The 21366-nt window shown below is 36.1% G+C and overlaps 1 protein-coding gene and 1 long non-coding RNA gene across 2 annotated transcripts; one reads left to right on the forward strand and one right to left on the reverse strand.

The window, feature by feature from the left end:
• The first annotated feature begins 199 nt into the window (after nt 1–199).
• Nucleotides 200–14767, forward strand: LOC113240544 (zinc finger protein 91-like). Its single transcript, XM_026477880.1, has 2 exons — nt 200–1770; nt 13511–14767. Exons 1-2 carry the CDS (start codon nt 247–249, stop codon nt 14765–14767), a joined length of 2781 nt encoding a protein of 926 aa, XP_026333665.1. The 5' UTR covers nt 200–246.
• A 3411-nt stretch (nt 14768–18178) lies between these two features.
• On the reverse strand, nt 18179–21119 carry LOC113240546. The gene is made up of 3 exons (XR_003311253.1): nt 20981–21119; nt 20844–20900; nt 18179–18897 (listed from the first exon to the last, which is right to left on the reverse strand). It is a non-coding gene; the product is annotated as an uncharacterized LOC113240546 (long non-coding RNA).
• Nucleotides 21120–21366: the final 247 nt, after the last annotated feature.

Here is a 21366-nt window from a genome sequence, read left to right on the forward strand (position 1 = left end):
ATCAATGCCTAGATGTCACTTTTTGTTGATAATTTGATAAAAATTAAAGAATTCCTCACAGTATTCTTGTAAATTCTATTTATTCATTCCAAAATTTAGAATGAATGTCGTTCTGAACTTCCGATTGGCATTCCATATACAAGTTGAGGCCCCTTATTATTTTTAGTCAAGGCCTAACATTATCATGTATATGTTCTAAGCAAAAACCTTTGTCTTTTCCAGCTTCTACAAATAAAATTGAACTAAATGGCATCGCCCATGGATGAATCTAACATGTACAGTGATGCAGTGTTTAAGTCCATATATGTAAAAATCGAGCCTGTACTTGACGATGAGCTCAACAGCAATGACCTTAATAGCATGGCAATCGAGTTTGATTTAAAATTAGATAGAGATAAAAAGAAAACTGAGAATGTGTCAAAAACTGATGCAGTACATCAAAATTGGAATATGGAAACCGATCAAAGATATATGGAAAAACTGAATATGGAACCTATCAATGATACAAATGCCACAGAAGTGACAGAGAAACAAGATCCTTTAGATCAGTCAATTGAAATAAAAAAGAATTATTTGTACCCTAAATGTGTAATTAATGAAACTACGGAACTGATCAAATTACGTGAAACTGATGCTTCACAGAAAAGAAATAATGATATTGAAAAAGACTTAAAAGATAACGACAAAAAATTCAAATGTGAAATTTGTGACACACGGGTAAAAAACAAAAAGAATTTAGAAAAACACATGAAATTACACAATGGCGACAAACCATTTGTGTGCGAACTTTGTAACAAACAATTTAGAGAGAAACATAATTTACAGACGCACACACGGATTCACAGTGGAGAGAAACCATACAAATGTGACTTTTGTAACAAATATTTTGCTGATAAAAGTAATTTGCAACGTCACTTACGTGTGCACGATGTAAACCACAAAGCTAAAAAAATTTTCACATGTGATATTTGTTCTAAAACATTTATTTGGAATAGCTGTTTGATTAAACATCGTCGGACGCACATAGATCAAGATGTATATACATGTGAGATTTGTAGCAAACAATTCAAGGAAAGAAACAACTTCTTCTCTCACATGCAAGTTCATACAGGAGAAAAACCTTTCCAGTGTCCGGTTTGTAACATGTATTTTCCTGTCAGAACCAGTCTAGACTTTCATTTATTAATCCACAGTGACACAAAACCATTTGCTTGTGGTGTTTGTGGTAAACAATTTACAAATAAGCGAGGATTACAAAAGCATGAATACCATCACAGTGATGTAAAACCATTTAAGTGTGATATTTGCAACAAGGAGTTTACACAGGAAGTCAATCTGACTAATCATAGGAGGATTCATACTGGAGAGAAGCCATTTAAATGTGAAACATGTAACAAACGGTTCACACATTACAGTGCATGGCTACGTCACAATTTCATTCATACAGGAGAAAAACGTTACAAATGTGAAGTTTGTGACCAAGATTTTACAAGACGGAGTAGTTTGGTACGTCATCAGTTTACACATACTGGATACAAACCTTTTTCGTGCGACGAGTGTGATAGAAAGTTTGTGCAAAAACAACGGTTTCTTGAACATAACTGCGGACGGAAAGCTAAAATTAAATATTCAGATAATGATGAACAATATCATACATCACACGAAAAGAAAATAAAAAAGACTATTTCGGATAGACCAAGGCGGCAAACAAGACAAAGGAAATATTCTGATTACGCTACAGACGAGTCTGAAACTGGTGAGGGCAATGTTGTAATTGTCGATTAGCAAAATCTGTTTAAAGTTTTTACCTGACAATAATGTGTCATACAATGTGTCTACATGAACTGCTGGCCAGTATTACCCTAGTGAGTACGTCTCCATAAATGGTACTCTGATTTTATCCTGCTCTTAATTTACTGACTCCCTTAATAACCTCTTCAACTCCTTGACAAAGCTATAAAATATAAATTTATAGACAGGATTACCATTAATCCTAACTGCAAACTGACTATCCTTACATATTATTAAACTCAACAACAGCCCCATATCTTTCTACATAACTTGTTTCTAGTGACCCTCTATAGTCAACCTCTTGGTTATGCGGGAAGGGCACAATAACCTGTGCAAGCAAGCCCGCACTGGGACCGTTTCAGTCGGGTTCTGACCCCAGATCCGCCTGTTTGCACGGTCTTCATCAAGTTCTCAAAAGGCAGTGGCTGAGGTGAGCCGCCTCGGGTGCACGTACAGCTCCCTCCCTATTTTCCAGATGGTACCAGAGCTGGAGGCACATTCACTTCCCGTTGTGCTATTAACGGTTGCCACCGCTAAGCCGTCGACTCTAAGTTCTAACTCTCTCTAAGCGTCTCTCCAGTTCCCAAAATTCCTACGCGACTGGAGGGACCGGAAGATGTCTAGCTAAATTCAATAATAGTAAAAATTCCAGAAATAAAGTGTAGTGTAATGGATCCTTAGAAGCTAGGAATTTACTGTTCTGCATGCTTAGTATGAGCTCGAAGACAAAAGTTATCTCCTCTTCGAATTGTCAATATTTCAGTTGAAATACTCGAGGAAATTGACAGTTTGAAGAAGAGATAACTTTTGTCTTCGGACTCATGCTAAGCCTGCTGGCGCATTATGAAATAACGAAATTAATATTACTATTTTAGTAATTTATTTAGTTTTTAAACAATACTTAGAATTATTATATGTTATATTGTAAGCTATTTTTGTAATGCACTTGATACTTTGAATAGCACTTGGAAATACTGTTGTAACTAAAAAATAATGGAATTGAAGTTGAATTTGGAATTGAAATTAATTAAAAAAAAATCCGAATGAATCTTATTGCGAAAGGGATTATTTTATTTATTCAAAAATAATTAGTTATCCACTTAAAACTAGAATATAAATTTATTGGTCCCATTCAATATTTTTTGTACTTTCAAATCGTGTTTTCTCAATTCCATTATAATAATAATAACATAATAACGCACACACTCAACATAGCTCCGCACTAGGGAAACTGTGTGTCGTGGGTGTCTTGGACACACATTTGATAACCACAAAATACACCCAAACTCACGAGAGAAATAAATGTAGGTCATACAAATATTTCTCCCGGCCTGGGAATCGAACCTGGGTCGTCTGTGTTGCAGTCCTGCATGGTAACCGTTCGGCTACGGATAACTTTAACCTAACGTAACTTTGAGTTACGATGGTAATATGATTTCATGTGGGATTATACGCCTAAATTTTAGAAACAAAAAGGTAATCACTCATGAAAAATCAAGCTATAACCAAGTAATTGATTGTTTTCATCATGTTTGCGTTGCGCCTATTCTTGAGTTACTTTTTTTGTCAAAGAACAGTAACAAACTCCTATGTCATAAATTTTTGTGGACATAATTTGTATGCGTGTTTATGAAAAATATATAAATATATAGAGTTGAAATTTCTGAAAAATTTTATTTTGGGTTTACTATTCTGAAAAGTCTAGAATTAAATATATTCCAATTTGAAGTTTTTTGGAGGTTGTGTTACGTAATTGAATAAAATCTATTTGGTGTATTATTATATCAAAATAAACTACAGAAGACTTAAACAGAGTTAATAGAAGCTGAATGTGTGCCGTGGGTTTGTTATTTGACGAAAGTTCAGAGGGAATTATTTTTTAATGTGTCATGGTCAAAAGGTATGAAGTTATGCCAAAAAAACTGAGTTAGTTAATACCTATCACAGACTTGCACTGGAAATCAGACACTAATTATTTTTTGGTGAAACGTGCCATCTATCCCTGATTTCGGGAACTTGGAGAAGAAATTATCCATTTTATTATTAGTAATGAAGTAGTTAATCTCTTATTAGCTTATTACCAATCGATCGAATCAGTACATTTGATATTACGTGACCTAAATGTGGACCATATATCACACATGACAACTAACACATGACTAACACAGTATTATTTCTAAATTGCTAAATTATATTAATATTATCTATTTCATTTCAAAGCGACATTGTTGTCCTGTCACTTTGAATTTAAGTCGTATACGAATGACATACAAATATAGCGAAATTTTGGTGATAAATTATTAATATATCGCAATTTTGAAATAAAATATAATTTAATGCAATTTTTTATATAATGCTATGTTAGTTGTCAAGTGCTATATATGGATGTGAGTACTGAAATTCTTTTTTGGCGGCTAGATGACGTTAAGAAACTGACAGTTGTATAATCAGGCCGGTTATACAATTTATTTTATTCAAACTTGTAATTAAGAAATTTGAAAACGCCAACGAATTCTTTTAAACTATGATCTATTGTTCTTATTTTTAACCGACTTAAAAAGAGGAGGAGATTCTCAATTCGACTACATTATTATTTGTGTTTATGTTACGCCATTACCCCAGCTTTGTGAACCGATTTTGATTACTTTTTTTATTGGAATGAGGGTACCTGTGTATTGGTCCCATGTAGAAAATATTCCACATCTAAGGGTTGCAAACTAGGAGATGAATCCGGTTTCGCGCACTTTGTGGTAACCGATCACAATGAAACTTGATAAATAAATGTAATTCCACGATCTGCTGAGGTCGTTTTCTTTATTAAAATTTGAAACATACTAACAACCTTGCAGGAATAGATTACTATCATCATAAACAAACTTTGTTCAGTGACTTTTGAGTTTTTTTTTTAAGAATACTTTAAAGTTTTTTACTATATGACATTTGTAATATAAAAAAATCCTGAGATCCTGCTGGATTCGAACCGAAACGTCTTCCAGCAAACTGTACCAGACACTATGCCAACTAAGCCACGGAATGAACTAGCGGACCTTACCTACGAATGTTTCTGTGCTTGTTGCCGATATTTGCTTTTTTTTACGACATTTTGCTGTAGCGCCGTCTATGAGAAATTTATGAAAGCTTTCTCTAGTTAGCTGCTGGTGGTAACTGTAAAAGTACCTGTCTGACTGAAGATAAGCTTTCATAGATTTCTCATAGATGGCGCTACGGCAACAAAATTCGTTAAATACTAAAAACAAAGATTTGCAACAAGCACAAGGAAAAATTCGTAAACTCCTTCGACAGACTACTTTGCCTTGCCGAAGCCGACGCACCTAGACGCTTCGACTTCGGCTACAAACTACCGTCGTCAGACGACTCACTATTTACACCTTTTTTTTTTTTGACGGGGGGAAAATCTTTATGGACACCCCTGAACCCAGGGAGACTCAGGGGTTATGTGGGGACTCTCCCTCCAGACTGGAGGGCCTACCCCACTAAAACCCCCCCGGGTTTCCCTCTCGCCGGTTGAGTCGGCGCCGTAGGATCAGTGAACATTCACCACGACGCCGCCCGGCCGCCCTAGCTTACGCCAGGGCTCCCGCGCCAATCACTATTTACACCTGGTAGCTTGCCGTCTTCGGCGGGCAAACAGATGTCGCCTTGACGAATTTAATATTTTTAAATATAATTTTGTATGGAGACAGAGCAAGCTGAAACAATTCAGATCGTGCAGCAGCGCAGTTGGTTGATGACATTTTATCAGTCACGGTCAAACATTGACCTACCAACAAATGAGCTGGAAAGTTTAACACGAGTGAAGGCTTGTACACAGCCGTGTGTGATACAGGGTTGAAACGAATGAATACATAGAAGACGCAAACTTATATTGTTATGAAGTAAAAATGACAGGTTTATAAAGACACGATTATCTTTTAAAAACTATTCACATACAAACATCATCACGCCTATCTCCCGTTGAGGTAGGCAAAAACCATGAATCCAACCTGCTACGCTCCTGTTAAGCCTTCGCCTCCTCCACTTCCATCAGTCTCTTTATATATGTCCACTTATTTTTAATTAAGCCAGCCTTTTTGAGAACATCTAGCTCCGGTTTTTAAGGGTACTGCTAAATTTACATCGGATTTGTCATCTTATGTCTCAAGGTGACGACGGGCGCAGTGGCAGTGCCCCTCAGATATTTGTGACATAAAGCTCTTGAGTGGATACTGCAGATGTGTTGCTTAAAGGGGGCATTCATTATCCTGCATTGCAGCCCACCTTGCCGTCCACCGCGTAATGCAAGATTATGAATGTAGTCGCAGCGACCAAGATGTCCAGTAATCCTGCGATGAGTCCTGCAAGACTCCATACGTGGGCCTTATGCAGGATAGTATGTGAGTAGGCTCCTGCCTGCGCGGTGGACTGCCATGCAGGTAGTGAGTGGGCCGTTTTACACCAGGCGAAGGACATGTTCGACTTATATAATCAAAAAAATCTGATCGAGTTAAGTACGATGAGATCTACCTCCCCACGCCTCAATTCATATTTTCTCTTTAAATTTGTGCCGTCTTGAAAGTATTGAATATAATACGTACTAAAATCAATTTACAATGTTTTCAATGAATTCTGCGCAAAATGAATTACAATACATACGCTACGTGAAATGTCACTGTCATTGTCAGACGCCAAACAACTGGAGTAAATTTGTATCTTGTTTATTGATTTTAGTATACTTCAGCACGGAATTTAGCAATAAATTCAGTAAAATAACGAATAAAGTTTCAATGCAGTGTTAAAATAGCATATTCGCATTTGTAAGTATGTAATTAATGACTAAAATAAATAGCTTCTCGTAAAACTTTTGTAGGGCCACCCGTTACCCTCCCTACATTTTAGAAGATAGGGTTGGGCATGTAATGAATGCTAAAGACCGTAAGAATCAAACTCAAACTCTATTTTGGAAATTAATAATTTTTGTTTTGTTAGGGATCTCGCTAAAGTGGCATTGAGAAAAATTAAATAATATTGTCAATAGTATGGTATGTCATATGCACGTCGTTTACAGGTCAATGTCAATGGGTAGTGTCATGAATTTTGGGCATTGTCTTCAGCTGTTCCACTCATATAAACTCATCCACCTTTGTGTTGCCCCTGTGAGCTATTTTGCACGTAAAAAGAGACAGGAAGACAGTACCTATTCTAGTGACAACCAGTGATTTCATACTGTCAGTTAGTTCTCTTTAGAACTAATATTTTGAAATAATATGTCTTCTTTGTTTTCGAACCTGTTCTATGTCAACCTCTGTCTTCAGCAAGGAGATGATGTTGGTTAGTTTTAAGAGGTTGGCATTTTTATTAATTTATTTATTAACCTGCTTTTTTAGCTGAGTTACACTTATTTTCATCTAAGTCAAGGTCAAAAAATTATTTTATTTAATTATTTTATTCCTTGTAAAATAAATTTACACTTGAAACTGCAATTTTTTTGAACTACAGCTTGTTCACTGTGGTGAGTTTTATGTTTTGTCTATTGATGATGTTTTGCATTTCCCCGTGACGCTAAAGCTCTTGCCCTCCCACAAATGCGAAATTCCTGGTCTCTCGTTGGCAATTTTCCCGCCAAACTGTGGGTAAATTTTATGGCAAAATCCAGCCTGATCTACTCTCTAAACTTTGGTTTGTCACTACGAAATCATTTCCGAAAAATATTACCTCCACAATTATTCGTACTTTCATATATGTACGTTCATTCATATATGTACTTCTGTATTCTTGGCTAAGATCCATATTCGAGACCACTCACTGTGCGAGTGTGTTCCCTCAAGCACCTGTTTTTTGACTGTAATTGTATCGTCACTCCTTTGTATGATATCCTCCCTCCTAAAATCCCCCATCCCGTTAATATCAACTTCCTCCTAATGTTAGTCCATACAGTACACCATGTAAGTAAGATACAGGGTGACTGCCAACCCACTAGCCACAACAAGTTCCTGAAACTGTTATTCTGTTCGTCTTTTTGACCGCCGCCTTAACCTGGAAGGTGGAAGCCCCAGTGAAAGCTACAGAGAGGGTTCAGGTGATAGTTCACAAAGCTAGACCGATATGGATTTGGATTTTGCATATTTTCCAGAGGTCAACTTTCTTTTTTGACATGCAGGTTCATCGCAATGTTTTACTCAATACTCAATATATTTATTGCATTCATATGTACATACATGTCTTAAAATTAAAATAATGCTACACATATGAGCCCTTCATTAGGGATAACAATAAGAGCAGAGGTAGGCCTAGGTTTCAATTATTAATTGGAATTGTTATTTATCAAATAATAATATAGTACAAAAAATATGTCATATTATAAGAAGAATTACGTCACTTGAAAGTTTGAATTTAATTAGATTACAATAGCATAACTTTATAGTATATAATTAAGATTTATTTATTATTCATTTTATTATAATATTATTATGTTTATTTGTTATCAAAGTATTCATTTAAATTGTAATAGCATTTATTAATAAGACGTAATTTTAATTTATGTACAAACAGTGAATATTTTCCTCGTTTTTAATAATGCGCTCGTTGAATATCCTCACCAACTTTGAGTGGGGACTTGACCTGTGTATGTGTAGCTGAGATCGTGACAGGTGCAATTTATTGCGTGGTCTAAAAGTGCGTCGTTGGGGCAGGTCGTCAATTTTAGTATAAAAGTCAGGGTGTTGTTTCTTCTTCTTCTTTTAAATGTTATGGCTCCATCGAAATAATCAATGATTTTGCCAATGTCAAGTAAAAATAACTATGTACGGTAGTTTAATATTATTATAAAAATTATACAAAAAAAATGGCGATTTCGCCAATGTCCTGTGAGGGTGTTGTTTAATAAATTTCTAAAATATATCGACCCCTCTTACGAAAAGTATCGTATGTCGAAATTGCCAACTTTACGTTTAAGTTTTTAAAGTTCTGAATTCAGTCGTTACTACTCACATAGAGTGATAATTTAATAGATCATCATAGATAATCTAACCGATATTGAACACAAAGTAAAAATTTTAAATTGTTTAAAGTGCGGTCTGCAGCTATCCTTTAGGTACCATTAGTAAACATTCATAAATGTATTGTATTATTTTATTATACCAAGTAACGGGACGAAGAAGACGCGCACCAGGAAGTCTACACCCGTTCTCAGTACGACAGCCGTCCAAACAATTACCGTCAAATAAGTAATACGCGATCAAGTCTAAAGACAATCTCAAGTATGAAGGTTCATTCGCATCATGCATCAACTTATGTCTCAGGGTGACAGCGTAGTGGCAGTGCTCTTAAGGTCTTTGTGAGCTCTGAGTGGCACTGCAATTGTTATGGTTAGGCGCAGGCAGACCAGGCGCGCGACTTGTTCGTGCCGTCACTTGGTTTTATAAAAAAGAAAATAATTGTAACATGACTTTTTAATTAAAATACTATTCAGCGCGGTAATGCTGCCATTGTCAGTTGCCAGGAGACGTTTGAACCAGCTAAGATTCAGAGCGCTCCCTTTCCATTGTACTAGTTGGACAAAAAAGGCCAAGTCTGGCGAATTGCATTGTTAATTTTTATGTACCGAAGCCTATTGCTGATATATATTTGTGTCTTCCTGACGAAGCCTACGTTGCGGATTGACATAATTATGTAATTATTTAATTAATTCACTTTTTACATGAAATGAATTTTAACATTTAATGGAATAAATGATTATATTTTTAATTTGTCATGTTTACAATAAAAATTAAAAAAATAATTAAATACTCGTGACTGAAGTGATATCCAATTCAATTCAACCATTTATTCACTAACAATTTAGATAATTGTGTTTGAATGTCATAGATTCCAATTTAATCATATAAATTAATTAAAATACATAGTCTAAATTAATTATAAGAAAAAAAATTAATTAATAATAATAAAATGTCAGGACACAAGTATATAAAATTATTATGAGTCAAAAAGAACAATTTAAAACAATCAATAAAAAAAAGAACAATTTATAAAACGAGCAACAAATTTAAAATTGTTCTACGGAGTAACAGCATTTTTGTAATAATGAATCTCTCAGTTTTTTTTAAACAGTTTTATGTCAGTAATAATCCTAAATTCTACAGGCAATTTATTAAATAATTTCACGAACTGCTATTGGGAGCAGTGCGTCACACTACGTTTAATTTAGGCTTAATCACATTTTTTATATTCTTAGTCGTAGTGGCCTCTCTCTGACTTTGCTCTTCATTCGTCTCAAAGTTTCTTCTCTGCTTTAAAAGTCCTGTCAGCAATACTACTGGTATGACTCCCATAGAGGAATCCGTACCATAGTGCGAATGGCCCTTTTTTGCAATATAAAAGCACACTATATTATATTGGAAATTATTTCCCCATAGTGCAATGCTATAACGAAATTTTGATTTAATCAAAGCATGATACACCGATTTTAATTGTTTATAGCAAGCACATCTCTTAAACTTCGTAAGGCGTAACGGGTAGAACTGATCGAGTTTCCTATAGCTGTAAGCTCATATTTCCAATTAAGAAAGTGGTCAATATGAATGCCAAGAAACTTAACATCCACTTTAATTTCTATTAGTCTGCCACTTAATTGAACATTCAAGGTATCTCTGTTTCGGGAAGTTTTAAATAATAGAATGTTAGTTTTGGAGGGATTTCCTTGCAAAGCGTTAGCTCTAAACCAGTTATCAAAAGCAGCCGGTTTGTTGTTTACGTAACAATTTAACTGGCAGCTATCCTTACAAGATATTGTTGCATTCGTGTCATCAGCAAAATTCACCAAAGTTATACTAAAGTCAAATTTGTACATATAGTTTATAAGGTCATTAATTAATACAATGAAAAATATTGGTCCCAACACTGATCCCTGCGGAATGCCCCTAGTGAATTAAATTTTTGAAGTTTACATTAGTTTATTATTCTTATCATCAACGCCTTTTATTGCAACAAATTGTTTCCCATTGACTAAATAAGACTTTAAAAGTTCAAGTTTACCGTCTCTTATATCGTAGTGCTAAAATTTAGCAATTAATAAGTCATGATCCTAAGTGTCCAAAGCTGCAATTAAATCGAGGAAAAGACTACCTTTTGCTTATTATTCATTTCTCTCGTTATATCACCGATTAGTGTTTATGGCATCGCTAGCTCCGATCCCATGTTGATAGCCAAACTGTCTGGGGTGCAGTACTGACTATCGAGTTAAGTGTGCAACTAGCCGGACTTTGATAATGTTTTCAAATATTTTAGAGAAAGTTGGAAGCAGTGACATTGGTCTAAAGTATACAGGGACTGTTTTAGCTATTTTCAATTGCTCTGGAAAAATATTTTTATTTCATATTTTTTACTATTTTGTACACCTCATTAGCATCAGTCATGGGACATTCGATTTTATCTTCTACGCGTTTTGTGCTGCCTTGTAACGAGTTTGTAAGAGCGGCATTTAAATTAATGTGAACTTGGTCTTTTCCATGCTCGAAATTGTCACTAAAAATCGTGGCTGTGTCCTTAGGATCGTGAACAATTTTTTTATTTACTTTAAGTATAAACTGTTCTGGGACCTTTTTTTTTCTTTTTGTTAATGTGTGCGTTTATTATTGCCATATATATTTAGAAGAATTAGCTGATTTCCTTATTTCTGATTGTACCGAAAGATGCCGAGTCCATCTTAAAACTTTCTGATAATCTTGATATATAATATTTTAACTTTATTTCACACAAAACTAGTATAAACGGCGGACTTCATTCCATTGGGCATGCTTCACCAGTCCACTGCGCACTGGAGAGCTAGGTTCATAATAATGAACAAGCAGTGCATAAAGTAATAAGCTGAGATTAAAAACATATAGGATCAAAGCTTATAAATAAGTAAAATAGATAATTTACACACATAAGTTATACCTACACACAATGTACATATAACAATACATGACTATGACCATGTACACACATAGATTGTTTTTTTAGTATGGGGACATTCGCGTCCAAATCAAATCAAAGTCAAGCAAGGTCAAGGTCAAGGCAATCAAAATCAAGCTGCCGAAACTATAGATGATGCAGGGAACTCGTCTTAGGAACATTAAGTATTTTTTTTGTGACAACAATTTTTTGAAAAAAAAGTGGTCCCTACTGCCTTCCAGTGGGCGCTGAAGAGTCTTAGGAGAGCTGTTGATGCTGTCCAAGGGGTGCTATGGCATTTGGAAAAAAAAACTGAATTATCTATATTTATGAATTACACTACATATGTATAGTTTTTTCCTTGTGGTTTTTTGTGTTAAGTTAATATAAATAATTCTTTTTTTTTAATATGTTATCAAGTGACGAACAAGTCGTGCACCTGGTGGTTAGCTACACGCCTGTCCATAACAGTTGCAGTGCGACCCTTTTTTTCTATATCTATGGTGCCACCACTCAGAGCTTTAAATCGCTAAGACCTGACAGGCACCGCCACTGCGCCCGTCACCCTGTGGCATAAGTTGACAAGTCCCATGTGCCTTTAATTTCACCAGCACCCTTCAAAACCGGAACACAGTAATGGTCACATAACTGCTTGGCGGCAGAAATGGGTAAGGTGGCAGTACTACCCTGGACGAACTCTTTCACAAGGAGCTCTACTGCTACTACAATTAAAAATTCGTGAGGTCAATTTTTTTTGTGGTGGTAGGCGTTGACATTTTTTATCTTGCCTAAGAAGGCGGAGACAAAAAATTTGGGAAATATGGATAGACAATTGGTCAAGCATGACTTGTACATAGATTACTATGAATAAAACTGAATTTTTTTTAGTACTGATCGACTCAGTTTCATGTAAGGTTCATTTCATTGTATTGGAAGAAAAAATCAGAATAGAAGTTGGTCAATATAAAAAAAACAATGTAACAAATAGATGCATTACTTTCTCAAACTCGTATCTTATAAAGAGTGATTATTCAGGAGATGGCTAAACTTTGTTTCTTTTAAATTTCTTATCAAGGGTGTTAATTTGGATACATTACTTTAAGAATAGGTAAAAGCCAGTGGGAGAATATGAAGGAAATGTGATGAGAAATCAGCCTGCGAAATTTGTATATACAATCCATTTTTTGCATTTCAGTAAATTTATGACACGAGTTTGAAAGTAAGGCGACGAAATATAATGTATAACTTAGAAAATAAACTCATAGATCATTAACAAGTAATCAATTTTCCCACTGACTTTATTACTAAGCAGAATTACAAGTTGATTAATATAATGCTCTGATTGTTTCAGGTTTCAATCACCAATGAATAATGGAAAAAAAGTATAGAATATTGAATTGAATCAAATATTTATCCATGATGTTACAACCAGTATTGACTTTGTAGACACTGGCAGCAGCAGCAGGTGGCTCAAAGAGTGATTACAAAGCTTCACACAGAACATCGTCATATACAACTAAGCACATGGTAGCGTCATATACAACTGAGCTTGCTACTAACTACTGGCCAGTCTGCAAGGACATGACACCAGATGGTTTCAACATCCCAAGTCCCCGATGGGCCCCTGAACATAAACCTTACGCATAAAGGGGCCCCTATGTGAATTTCTTGGTTGGCTCGGTTAAACAAAGATCTTTGTCCTTTGATGTTCAAAGACTTCATTGTATTCTGCAAAAGGATTTTTGGGATCGTACACAATCATACCGTGCGAGAAATCTGAAAAAAAAAGGTGTGGTGTAACTGCATGTTTTGGTCTGTAACTAATATTGATCTACATACTCACGTCTACAAAAACTTAGCAATGTCTGACCTGGAAATTAAAGCTGAGGAGAGAAGGTCTGATGACAGTTCTGATAGCATATACATGAGTATAAAAATGGAACCAGAATCAGCAGACGATGAAGAACGGAGTCGAGTTATAAAGAAAAATCCTGGAGGCTCAGAACACAGCTATCTAGACTCCGATTGGGAGGTACAAATTAAATTGGAAACTCTGGATCAAGAAGAAGAAGAACAAATAACAGTTGAACCAGATTTATATGAACATGAGGTCAAGGAAGACCCAACCCTTGCAGCGTTGCAACAGCCTGAGAACTCTTGCTACGATATCAATGTAGATTTTATAAGTGACAGTGAACAAATAGACGATGCGTTGCAAGAAGAATTGTCAATCCAAGAGAGTGGTAGTAAAGGAAAGAAAAAATTCCAATGTCGAACTTGTCTGAAATCATTTTGTTCAAAGCAGTATTTAGGTCAGCATGAGATAATACATACGGGAGAAAGGCCGTTTGTATGCAAGATCTGCGGCAGGAGTTTTACCAAGAAAGATTATTTACGTAGACACACATGGACTCATACGGGTAATCAGTTCACGTGCAACATTTGCAACAAAGGGTTTGCTCGTAAGGAATCTCTTAAAAGCCATGAAATGAGTCACACTGGCGAAAAAACATTTATGTGTAACATTTGTCACAAATATTTTACGAGACAGCAGAATTTGAATTTACATTTGTTGCATCATAGCGGCGAGAAACCATATGCCTGTAACATTTGTAACAAACGATACACTTTGAAACGGAGTCTTAACGCTCACGTGTTGAGACATACAGCTGAAAGAACATTCGCATGTGATATTTGTAACAAAAGCTTTATGGATAAACATGGTCTCAAGAATCATGCAAGGAGTCATACCGGAGAAAAACCACATTCATGTAATATTTGTAACAAACGTTTTACAAGAAAACATAACCTTAATTTGCATTTAAAGGCTCATACCGGTGAGAAACCGTTTGGATGTGATATTTGTAACAAGCATTTTATAGATAAACAATATTATAAACAACATTTATTGACTCATAGTGAAGAGAAAAAGTTCGTATGTGATATTTGTAAGAAATGCTTCTCTATTAAGAAGTATCTTAAAAAACATTTAATGAAGAAGCATTCTAGGCTTGTCCATGGAAGATCAAAGCGAGTTATTAAATAAGAATATATTATCGGGAATAAGTTATGCGGTGACGAATCTCGTGTTAAATGAATTGTTGTACTATCAGCAAGTATTGTGCAGTAGCAGTAATGGAAATTCAATTTCCATTACTGCCATCGGAAGGGAAGCAATTTTTTGTATTGAAATAGAGACGAAATGTCATTTAATTTGTTTGAGAACTACTCTGCCAAATCATTACGGTGGCAACTGCGCTTCGATTGATGACCAATTGACGGGTGTCGTCAATTGTTTCGCTCCAAATCGACCAATTTAATTTGAGCTTTGCCATAATGGACGAAAATTGAAAAAATACATTTTCAATTACCGATGAGATTTGATTACGTTTGTTTTGTAATTAGATCTTTTGCTGTTTTTCCCACACCACCAAATAGAACAGCCCCCATTGTTCGAGATATTATCTTTATTACAATAAATACAGAATATTTTTGGGAAAAAAACGGAGACATACATACAGGTCAGTTGTTGGTGCTGTACTATTTCAGCTTTCTAATTTGTGATTTCAGCGCAAACGAGAGTTGATATTTAAAAGTGATATAAGACCCATTTGCCTGATGAGTTGCTAAGGATGGATGGCCCTTATTTCGTCTCTATTTCTGGTTATATACTCGATGTGCTATATATATGTATACATACTTACAATTTTGTTACAAAACTTTGCTTCCATGCCGTGACGCGGCAATGTAAATTGAACCTTATTTTGTGAAAGTCTTTTGTTTATAATACAGGACCTAGCCCTTAGGCTGGTTTCAGAGAAGTGCGGACCGTCCGCGCCGACCACCGGAGCGGAGTAACCCGTCACAACGTTAGAATGTCGTTTTACAGTAACGCGGATTGCTCCGTACGGAACACGTTCACACAAGCCAATCTTGCGTGTGAATATCCTCACTAAATTTAATACTCGATTCAGGGGGTCTATTCCCATTCTCCGTCCGACTTCTGTCCAAAATAATTATTGTTAAATAAGTAATATTCGACCAAATTATAAGACCCATTATGTAAATGAAGCTTCATACTTGACATTTTGATTTGGTCGTGTATTACTTATTTGACAATTATTGTTTCGAGCAGATATCTACGGGAGTAAACCCCCAGAGCGGATTCTATGCAAGTGGATCGCCCGCAAGCAGACAGTCCGTACGGACCGTACGCACAGCTGTGAAACCAGCCTAACGCCATTGATTGACAACAACAAGAAAGCGGCGCTTGACCGCTACTGACCCTAATTGCCTGTAAAAAAAACCCTCGAAAAAGTAACTCATCGATTTTGCTGATAGTACGCTCTTGTGGGCAATTAATACCATGTTATTTTCAAATTGGCGCGTACAATTTGGACAGTGCATCTGAAGACGACTATTTTTTTTTAGGAATCTTGACCAGGGTAAGAAATTATCAAAATATTTATTTTATTTGATAATTATCATGATCATTAGCTCATAATTATCCGATAATTATCAGTGCTGGTTGGAAAACGATTGGGTATGCGACTCATTTTTTTTTGCGATTGGCATGACGCACTCGACATGTATGGATGCTTCTCTGATACAAACACAAGACACGACATTGCTATATTCTTGTCTTTTTTGAAGACGGAGTAAAATGACATTTGTAGAGTTGCCAGTTTTCATAATATTTTAAATAGTTATGTAGTTCTTCGTCGATAGTTTTATAAATAGATTGTGGAAGAAGATAAAATTTTGCCAACAATGACAGAATTGTGAATGTTACGACGCTTTAATGATTAGTAATCTCGTTATTGCCTTCTTTATTCTTATTTTGACAGTGACCTACTAGTATAGAGATCAAGTTTTATTCACATACATTTTAATAAGAACAGGCAGATATGATTATCTATATGGAATTAAAATGAAAAACTTTAAAACATGTCTCCACACATTTTAAAGTTTTTCATTTGTAATATGAAACAAGTTCAACTATTTATTCCATAGATAGAATATTTATCGACTGCAATCACTAGCTGCTCGCAAGCGGGCAACACGTTTGCGCTAACTGTCATTTTACTCTGTCTTCTAAAAAGACCAACTATAGTGGTAACATTTTGTTCCAGTTAATTTTAGAAATATGAAGATAATTATCATATTATTTATGAAGATAATTGTCATGATAATTTAATGATTAAATAATTATCAATGATAATTATCACTCCGAACCCTGATCCAAACTAATTTTGCAAAGGATTGTTTAAATTTTGTAAATAGACTGTTTATGTACGACACAGATGAATTCAAAGAGTTTTGCATATGAGTATTATTATGCCTAATCTAGGCAAGATGTTAATAATGTACCTAGGTTTTAGAATACGAAAGATATTCCCAGCAGTGGCGTTGCAGTCGCACTTGTTTTCCCTTTCTCACTTATTTCAATTGTGATATGCGAAAAAGAGAAAATGCGTTCGGTCGCACCACCGTCGTTTTAAAATATAGTTATTACAATTTGAACCTAAGAAGAGGTTAACATTTTAACTACCTTGGTAATAAACTACTTACCTACAAGTATTTGTACTTTTTTTTATTACAGCAGATGCGATTAAACACAGGCTGTATTGAACCCTGTGTTAGGTTAATAATATATCCAGCTAAATTTAGCATATCTATTTCTACTAACGACTACCTCGGTGACCTGACGGCTTATACTGTGCGTTGGATGTAGAGGTCCCGGGTTTGATTCCCGGTAGGACCAAATTAGGAAATGAACTTTTCTAACTCTGGGTGTTCTGGGAAGTGCCCCAGAGGGAATTCCGTTGCCTCCGGTACTCAGATTACATGGAATGCCCTAGTTTGAGACCAGAAGCCCAAGCACGAACATTTCAATCCTACGTCACGTTTTCGAATCGCCTCTACTACACGAAAACGTACGCTACACTCATACCTATACTCATCGAGTATATGACCAGAAATAGAGATAAAATAAGAGCCATTCATCCCTGGCATATCATCAGGTAGATGGGCCTTATATCACTTTTACACATAAGAATCCTGAAATAGTACAGCGCCAACAACTGACCTGTGTGTACGTCTCCGCATATTCCAAAAATATTCCGTATTTATTGTAATAAAGATAATATCTCTAACAATGGGGGCTGTTCCATTCGGTGGTGTGGGAAGACGGCAAAACAACTAATTACAAAACAAACTGAATCACATTTCATCAGTACCTAATTAAATATTAAATATGTAATTTTTCAATTTTCGTCCATTATAGCAAAGCTCAAGTTAAACTGATAGATTTGAAGTGAAATAATTGACGCCCGTCAATTGTTTCGAATTCGGGCTGGCCAATCAGAGAGCAGTTGTCACCGTAATGATTTGGCAGAATAGTTTTCAAACAAATTAAATGACATTTCCAAGGCTAAAAATAAAGACTATATTTTAGAGTATGCAGTACAACTTTATTATTACATTAACTAAAGTTACTTTGTTACGTAGAAGTAGATATTTATGTATTAAATCTTGTAGCCTACATTCAAACCATCTGTGGTAACGCATCACAAAACCAATAAGACGCTAATCTTTAAAATGATGTAATATGTTTGTCAATATTTTCTTTTTCAAGCAATACTGTTGATACTTGAGCCAAATCGTCACAAACACGTTGTCTGATGATATTGCTTCGTATACAGCGATAAGTTCGCGCCAAATCATGGTTTCAACTTAAAAGGGTCATGTAACCCTTTGTGCAAGGTATGCATAAGGATTTTAGACAAGTTTGGTAACATATCGGGGCGGGCGACGATACATCAAGCACGAATGATGTTTGAGAGCTGTTGCAATCGACCCAGTTGTCAAAATATCTGCACAATTAAAAATGTTCTTCAATGAGTAGATTCATTACATTGACGTGATGAATAGCTTTGAGGTAAGGATATTCCGGTCTGCAATAAGATTCGGCCCTGTTGCAGAACGAAAAAGATAACGCCTATGTTTATATTTCTGTTCCATTTGAATGTGTTTGTGATGAACGTGCGACACATTTTGGTGGTATAATATTATAGGGTTTTAAGGAAGTCTGTTACTAGAAGGATTCTTAGCATAATTCACATCTGACGTCGCTTTGATACTTCGAAAGATCTCATGACATTATGCGCTCTGTATCTGTGAACAATTGTGTTTGTTTAGTTTTTATATTTATACAAACTGAGTATCTTATTAACAGTGCCAGCTTAACCTATGGTGCAGTGTGTGCAGCGCGCACGGGCGCAGGGTTTTAGGGCGTCTTCAAATTAGACTCTCATAGAAGCGCTACAGTTGAATAGAAGTCACGCCACTTCCTAATAATGTTCATACGCCACTGTCGTGATACGCGCGCGCCATTTTGCGTATTAGTGAAATAAAAATTACGGAAGCGCTACAGACGCGTGGCTGCCGCACCAATATTATTTTTCATACAATATTTAGAAGCGTAATTGCAGCGCTACTAGTAAACTATATATTAGTTTTAAGTGCCACTATTTTAACTGCCTCTGTGGCTGAACGGTTACCATTGCCACGCAGAGGTGCCGGGGTTCGATTCTCGTGCCGGGAGAAATATTTGTATGGCCCATATTATTTCTCCCGTGAGTTTGGGTGCAATTTGTAGTTTGTGGTTGTCTATGTGTGTCATGGTCATGCATGGCACCCGTAATGCAGGGTTTTCTTAGTGCGGGGTTATGAGTGTGTTATTATTGTTATTGAAGTGCAACATACGCGCGGCTGCCGCACGACAGTCGCGCCACTGCAGTACTTCTATAAGCGTCTAATTTGAAAGCGTCCTATGGCTGCGGCCGACTGCGTGTGGTGCACATTGCACGCAATCGTGTGTCTTGTGTTGGATACATTCAACGCCCGTTTATTTCGCATGCACCGCGAGCTACGCAGGCTATTTTCAAGCGTCGCGAGCGACGCACGGCGCACTCTAAGGGTCGTATTCCAGAACTCTACTCAATGCTCAAGTTAGGATTTGAGCAGACTTGAGTATGATTTCAGGCACTGGAAATACGACCCTAATGGCAAGGACTTGAGTATGATTTTCAGTGCTCACTGCAATACTCAAGTTCTGACTTGAGTATTGAGTGGAGTTCTAGAATACGACTCTACGACTGCTAACAGATTGACTGCATGTTGGCAGTTAACGTGCGAAGCCATAATCAACTTCATGCAGTCGAGGTCCCGGGTAACGACTTCGCGCATTAACTGCATGCAGTCGAAACCGACTTCGTATGATATTTAATACCTTTAATCATTGACTTACAATTATATGGACGTCGGGTCCGCGCTAAAAAGTGTCCAAACTTATAGGGCGTTAAAATCGTATACAGAGCGTCATTCACGTCTTCGTTTGTTCGACTGAAAGCGAAGCAAGCAAAATTAGACAGTACTGCGATGACATTACAATTTAAATTCAACGTTTTAGCTTTTTCATATTCCCTTACATGTCACTACATTTAAGTAGGTTGACTTGGGACATTTTTTTCGTGGTTTTTGTTCTAGACCCGTCGTCCATTTATTTGTAAGTCAATGCCTTTAATATAATAAGTATCTATATTGCAAAACACACAAAAAATAGGTACAGAGATGTGCCTAACTGGGATGTCCAGTACTACGGATAGCCAGGCTATTACAATAACTAAGTATATTACAATAAGCTTATAAAATATTAATGGTAGAACACAAAGAGAGGTGGTTCACATTTAATTTTGGTCAATCCTACGATCGAAGACAGTTTTGTTTGATTAAGACTATTAAAATCTCAACTAAGACTAGTGTGAAGCAAATGAAATCTGGAATACTTTTCCTTTCATTTGCACAGGGAGGGAAGTTGATAATTTGTAGCCTTTGTAATTAATCAAACAAATCTTCCATTATAGGATTAACCATTCGCGCATTCCAGCTTTGACAAATCTGTCATCGCGCTTTTAAACTTTCGCGCAGTTGACTATTCCAGACATACCGTCTATCGCGTAGTCTAGCGCGGCATTTGCAATCACGTGGGAGACCCTCCATCATGATTGCTGCTTGCATGACAAGGTTGTGATTTAACAAGGCACAAATTCAATACTTACTTTAGAATTTTTCCCATCAGAGAGCCTGAGATTACAGATGAGCTCCAGGGCAGACGGCTGCGAAAAATTTCAAAAGGAAATAACCATTGTGTGTAGAAGGCGATTTGTTAGAATGACTGAAAAGTAGTTCTGCTTACGTTATCTATAACAAACATGATTGGGATTATGTGCTTGGTTTCCTTTCATATCGGATACATATTGTTTGTCAATAAAAATATCTAAGATTGAGACATATCTATTATTACTTTTCCTCAATGGCGGCCATAAGTTTGGTTGTTGAGTGACAGCTTTGTGATTGACAAATTGAGAAAAGATTCTTCTTCTTTTGACTTATTGGCGGTGCCTTTTTGGATTTCACCAGAGTTTTCAGCCTAGTATTTTTAGTATTGTGTTATCCAATCTTGGAGGTAGGCCTCTTCCCTCTCCTGTCGCTAATCCATAAGAAATAAAGGGTAAAAAAAGAAAAAAAGAAAAAGAATTTAAAAAAAAGAAAAAAAGAAAAAATACATAAGACTGCAGTACT

The sequence above is a fragment of the Hyposmocoma kahamanoa genome, unplaced genomic scaffold, assembly GCF_003589595.1.
Source record: "Hyposmocoma kahamanoa isolate Upper Pololo Valley unplaced genomic scaffold, ASM358959v1 148, whole genome shotgun sequence".
Classification (NCBI taxonomy): domain Eukaryota; kingdom Metazoa; phylum Arthropoda; class Insecta; order Lepidoptera; family Cosmopterigidae; genus Hyposmocoma; species Hyposmocoma kahamanoa.